This window comes from Gossypium hirsutum, chromosome D11 (genome assembly GCF_007990345.1).
Source record: "Gossypium hirsutum isolate 1008001.06 chromosome D11, Gossypium_hirsutum_v2.1, whole genome shotgun sequence".
Lineage (NCBI taxonomy): Eukaryota > Viridiplantae > Streptophyta > Magnoliopsida > Malvales > Malvaceae > Gossypium > Gossypium hirsutum.
In genome coordinates, this window is record NC_053447.1 from 15,491,864 (window position 1) to 15,498,132 (window position 6,269).

Here is a 6,269-nt window from a genome sequence, read left to right on the forward strand (position 1 = left end):
GGATATTACAATTCAAATCCAACTCGCACTTCAGCATAAAATGATATCATCTACCAAAAAGTTAACAGTACCTCGGGCTTTTGACCCGAAATACATGGTTTTCTTTTAGCTTCATAGATTTTCAATGAGCAGCCAACTTTTGGCGCCATTTATCATTCTCAGCGTATGTATCATAAGCAATTCAAGCCACTTTAACAAGGGAAAATACTATTAAGGAAATGCAGCAAGAGTTTCAGACTTAACAGTTATTTCAGTCTTATGCAAGGATGGAAAGCCCTTAGAAACATAAACTGGGTTTTTTCAGTACAGTTTTCTTTTTTTTGAACGGTGCTACAGAAACCTTGAACCTTGTCCTACTTCAACCAATCTTGCAGATCGTTATAGTTAATGCAACCATGAAGATTGTCAAAGTTAAAGCTAGCATCGAGGTTGATTGGTTCATTATCATCCCAATTCAGAAGGGCTTCTATCAGGTCCTCATCTTCTGTCTCACTGCCAGGAAGCACAGGCGAAGTTTCCTGATGCGAACTTGCAGGATAGCCATTTGGAGTCGACAAGCTTTCAGGTGCAGGGTAAAGAGAGGTTTGAGGCTGATGTCCAGAAGGTGGAACCTCTTGAAGGCAGGGATTGGCTTGGCCTGTCGGTGCATCATATGTAGGAGGACAGGCGTTCTGCTGGTTAACATAAAACTGTGGTGATGCAGCCACCGTTCCGAAATCAGATGGGCCAGGCATTGTTGCGAATGTTCCTAAACCAGACGAGGATTGCCCTTGCCCATAGGGAAATGCATTTCCAGCAGCTGCACCGCCTAAATGCTGATTGGCCAGTGCAGTGTTTAGATTTGTCCTTTGTGATTCCATATACCATAGAAAATGCTTCTGGGCCTGCAAAATCATTGCTTTGGATGCTGAACAAATATATCTAGTTGGCCAAAAGCATAAAAAACAAACAAAGAACATCTAATCTAAGACTTCCCAAAAGGGATTTAAGTTAAAACAATTGAAATTTCAATTTCTACAAGATGATTATAAATTTCCTAAACAAACTCGCCTGAAGTTGCATATAGAGTCTTCCACGAGGTTCCTTTTTGGGTCCTCGATTTCTTTTAGCTTTAGCTCTCCTGCATAATGTATGCCAATAAGCCACAATAGAGAATAAAAATCTTAAACCAGCTAAGCAGATAAGCAAATTAAACCTGTTAGGCTCCTTGTTCTGAGATGGTGAGTTCAAAGCTCTGAGGCTCCGCGCGCCTCCTTGATGTTGAGAAACTGCCGTTTTTAGAACACATGATCAGCTTGAATACCAACATGTCATTCACAAGTTGCTCATCTAAGTTCAAACATCAGTCTAAATAAAAATAAGATTCCTTCATGTGTTTGAGTTCAATTTGTTTTGCTTTCCGTCACATTCAAAGGTGGGACAGATTATCCTGAAATTTCATATAATGCACCAGAAATTTTTTCTATTACATGTCAGCTGATGCACAAAGTGAACCATAGAGCAACGGAAATAAGGCCGAGAAATATCATAAAAGCCTCTCACTCATAATTGTACATACAATCTAAAGTGAAGAGCCATTGAAATTTTCCAGTTAGGCTTCTATAATTGTACATACAATCTAAAGTGCTACTATAATACAAATACCAGTGAATGAAATGTTCCCATCTTAGAAAGTTGGGGTGCTAGGAAACATCCAAATTGTTACCGTTTCCTAATTAAAAGATGGTCTTTGGAAAGAACGGATATCGAACAAGTTGTTAAATAAGAACACAATAAAATGAATCAATTCGCATGTTTAATATAACATTAAGAATGAAAGCAGGTAGATATAACAAGACCTACCATTTTTGGATGTGTCCTGCCACTCCTTCACCCAAAATTTTCCCAGTCTAAATTTCTGGAATTCAGCAACATTAGGGGAATAAATGATAAACCCTCATAAGGAAAGTTGGTTTTAAGGGCTAAAATGGAAATGCGTAAGTTAAATATAAAAACTTACTTGTAAATGACTCTTAACATGGTAAAGATTGAGTCCATCTAAATCCATCAGGTCCAGAATAGTCTTCGGTGTTGCTTCTGCAAATAAGATTTATGGTCAGTTCTATGGATAATTAACAGTTACTTCAGGTGCAAGGTAGCTTACCAGCAGCAACGGCAGAGCCCCACAGTAACTCTAAGAATTCAGTACTATTGAGAAAAAATATATACATAGTTGAGTTTCGGAGACCAAAAAGCACAAGCCAAAGTTCAGTTCATGAATGAGGACTACCCGGTAACACATGTCATCCAAAAAGGAAGAAACAAGCATGAAATTCTCTAGTAGCAACTTACGAAAGAGCCTGAACAGGATCCAAATTTAAATCACAAAAGAATATGGAAATTACATATAAGCAATTACACAAACAACGACCATAAAAGCAATAAACTAGTAGTTAAGAAGAGGTGAAAGGCTAGGTGGTTGTCATCGAACTATTAAGGTTTACATCCTCTCGTAATTCTCTTTCTATAATTTCACATATATTCTGTATTTGATTAAAGAATGGTCTTTCATTCAGTTCTATCCATGGCATCATGTAATGGTTCATTCGTAGAACAAAAGTTACTTACAAATGGAGCTCACACCTTATTGCAAGGTCAAACTTTCAGCTAATAGAAAACAGGTCTAACAATAAAACAAGCATAAACTTGCATTTGTTCCCATCTGCAGGCTTCTAGAGATGCTCTATTTTTCGGTAACGTCAACAGTTAGAATAATGGGAACAAATCCAAAGTCATCAAACATCTGTGTAACGGTATACAAGCCGACAAACTTGCAGTTGGTATCATCAAAAACATTATTGAAGAAGTCTTTTCTTCATCATACATCATCGATGCTAAGTAAAACCGTTAGGGAATGACGTAAAGCATTAAACGGAAACGTATCCAAAAAGAGCGCGACAAAATACAGGTTGACCACCTTTCTAAAAACATCTGGCAGTGTTCAACAATATTCCTAGAACGAAATGTAACAGTTCCGCAAATATATATATGTGCGTGTGCATGCGTGCACGCCCACTCGCCCGCCTACCAATTTAACATTTATAATACAGTTGCTAATCGACAAATATTTCGTCAGCAGCCATCAAGAAGCTATACAAAATATCTAGATTACCGTTAACTCAATATAATTTAACACATCTGCATAGAAAGGTAGAAAGGCACTACAAAACCTATATGATCAAAAGAATGTCACTTTTGAGCCAATCTTATTTGGCATTATCAAAAGAACATTAGTTTCTTTTAAGCAGGCAAAGGTAAGCAATGGGAATGATACGAATTTACACAAAGGGAGAAGAGAAGGCAGAAAACCACCTGCTCAAGGTTAGAAGCTTAAGCAAGATAATAATTACATATACTCAAACAAAGAAAGGAACCTAGCAACATGCAGTTAAAGAAAACAAGAAACTATATGAGGGGAAAATTTTAATATGGATTGCTGCATCTTTGAATGCTTGGAACATATGAATTTCGTCTGAAGACAAAAAATTAGAGGAGGTCCATTTCTCTAAATAAGGATCAAAGAATTCCAGTATTAAATAATTTAAACACCCTTAGATTTGATGAAAAGTAGTAACACATGCTAACAGCAAGCCAACCGAACTTACTTCCCAAACAAACAAGCATATAATACAAAAAAAATTATGGTAAAGAAAAATCTTAGAAGTTTGAGCGAGAAAAATGCAGCTAGAGGGGAATTCAAGCATTCAACATAAAATCTAAAACCACTAAGGCAGCCTGGGGTGCTAGATGCATGTTATAAATGGATGAATATATGAAACAATCCCTCCTTGGACATGTTAACACTTAAAACAACATGCAGGTTATTTCAGATTGTTATAGAGGGGAAAAAATCAAGCTATTTTATGAGTGACTCTCTTGTGCCTACTACACATCAACAAAGATGAACATGATGCAGTCATTCAAGTATTCACATGTTTTATCCATTATCAACTGATCTAACATTTTGGAGACAATGAAGTAGAGAATAAGTGGGGGGGAATGAACACTGACTTTGAGGACCACCAAGCTTGTTGACAGCATCAACGAAATAAGCATGGAGTTCATAAGTCCATCGAAGGCGAGGTTTAATCTCATTAGTCACCATGAGGATAGGTTTCTCCTTTACCACCACCTCGTTATTAACAACCTGATCATCATTAATCTCAACAGGGATAGAAGGTCCCTGAGTTTCTTGCAAAGCAAGCAATGTGTTATGACCACCGCCCTGAATTTGGTGGTGGTCACCTTGGTTATCCCCATTCACATCACCTTCATGACCACCCACTGCTTCTTTTCCTTTTTCCGTCCTTTTAAACTCACCAGGATTTTGATTCACAACGTTGTTTTCCATCATCGAATCACTCTTTCACTTCCACTCTACAAGTCAGCCTACAACTCTAGCTCCTGTTTTTTTTCCTAAACAACACTGTCTTACAGTGTTGTTGCAGGTTAATTTGCAACAAGAAAACAAGGCTACCCAAGATATAGAACAGGGAAATAAACAAAAACATGGCAATAAAACATGACATTACCCCCACAAAACAAGAAGAAAAAGCTGTGGACCCCACAGTAACTGTGGGGGCCACAGGACTAAACAGCAATAAACAGAGAGAAATTAGAGTAATAAATAAAAAGTTAAGAACAACAATCCAAAGTTAGACACAACGGCTGATTTGTAATTATCTTGATATTGGTAAAAGAGAAAAAGAGTGAAACTGCGGAATAGTGGAAGGGAGACTTTTGAACTAATTCAACCAAGGGAGAGGAAATCGAGGGGAAGGGAAGGGAGGAGATATAAACTTACGTTCCAGGTGGGTGCCAATGCTGACGTTGGTGGCGGAGCATGTGACGTGTACGGTGGGCCGAAGTTGTGGTGCAGTGAGTCAGCAAGAAAAGGGAAAGGTATGCGTTTAGTTTGGTGAGTGAGGTGCATGGGATGAGAGGCGCAACGTGGAAGAAGAAGTTGTTCGGGGTTTGGTTTTTTCTACTTAATTACAGAGTCCAGGTGTGGTTTAAGTGTGGATTTGGCATTTGAAACTGCCGTCGATGATGACTCAATGGTCATTAACCCATCTTTTACTAGACAAAAAAGATGACCCAATTCTTCCTTTCTTCAAATACTATCTTTTTCTTATTGCCAAATTTTCTTCATCCAATTTGGAAAGAGAATGAATAGTTTTTGGTAATTTTGAGAAATTAATCCAAAGTCTAAACTACATACTTATGTAAATTTTTGTTTTGTCAACAAAAAAGAAAATCTCAATAATAACATTTCCAGTTTTCTAATTTTAGAATTTTAGTCATGTAAATGGCAAGTAAATAGTTTTTTTTTTCTTTGAATAACTTATTGGTTCTAATATGAGAAGCCTTCTCAGCCCAAAAATAGGAGGATAATTTGCTTCAACACACTCGAACTCTCCTGCATTGATAACAATGTTTATGCCAATCGAGTTAAGAGTCAATCGGCAAAGTAAATATTTTTATGTTATGTATTAACTCAAAATATAACTAGATTAGGTGAATTTTTTTATGAAACAAATTAGTAAAAAAATATTATATAAGATCCAATTGTGATTTTACTTGAAATGATGATATTGAGATAGTAAAAATTTTAATAATTTAAATTCAAATCTTATTATGCTTCTTTATTTTTCTAGATTTTATATAAAAATTATAAAAAAATTTAAATGATATTTTAGTTCTTAATTAAATTGATGTCTAATTGACTCGTGATGCTAACTTATTTAGAGGCTTAATATATAATATGGATTATATAAATATTTATCTTTTTATTATTTAAATTATTGATTGAGTTGATGTTAGGAATTAATCGAACATCGATTGAATTAAAGGCAGGGACTTTTTATTTTATTTTTATTTTTAAAATCTCAATTAAGTCCCTTCAAAATTTTATAAATTCTCATTAAGTTTCCAACGTTTTGAAAATTTAATTAGACCCCACTTTTTTAAAAGTTCTCATTAAACCCTTATAATTTTAAAATTTTTAGTTAGATATCAAAATTTTAATGCTAAAATCCCCACTAGTTTGATAAATGACATAAAAATCAAGTTAAGATAGTTGAAATAGGATAGAGAAGTAATTTTATAATTCTTAAATATTTCTAATGAAATTAGAGGTGTATTTGTTTTCATAGAAAAATGAATTTTTTTTTTTGCATTTCTCTATGTAAATAATTTTGTTAAGGGAAAATGACTTTTTGGTTAGCTGA

The 6,269-nt window shown here is 35.3% G+C and overlaps 1 protein-coding gene across 1 annotated transcript; it reads right to left on the reverse strand.

Moving 5' to 3' along the window:
* LOC121223790 (myb family transcription factor IPN2) lies at nucleotides 1-4,716 on the reverse strand. Its single transcript, XM_041106248.1, has 6 exons — nucleotides 4,051-4,716; nucleotides 2,000-2,076; nucleotides 1,843-1,897; nucleotides 1,196-1,268; nucleotides 1,051-1,120; nucleotides 1-884 (listed from the first exon to the last, which is right to left on the reverse strand). Exons 1-6 carry the CDS (start codon nucleotides 4,391-4,393, stop codon nucleotides 354-356), a joined length of 1,149 nt encoding a protein of 382 aa, XP_040962182.1. The 5' UTR covers nucleotides 4,394-4,716; the 3' UTR covers nucleotides 1-353.
* Nucleotides 4,717-6,269: the final 1,553 nt, after the last annotated feature.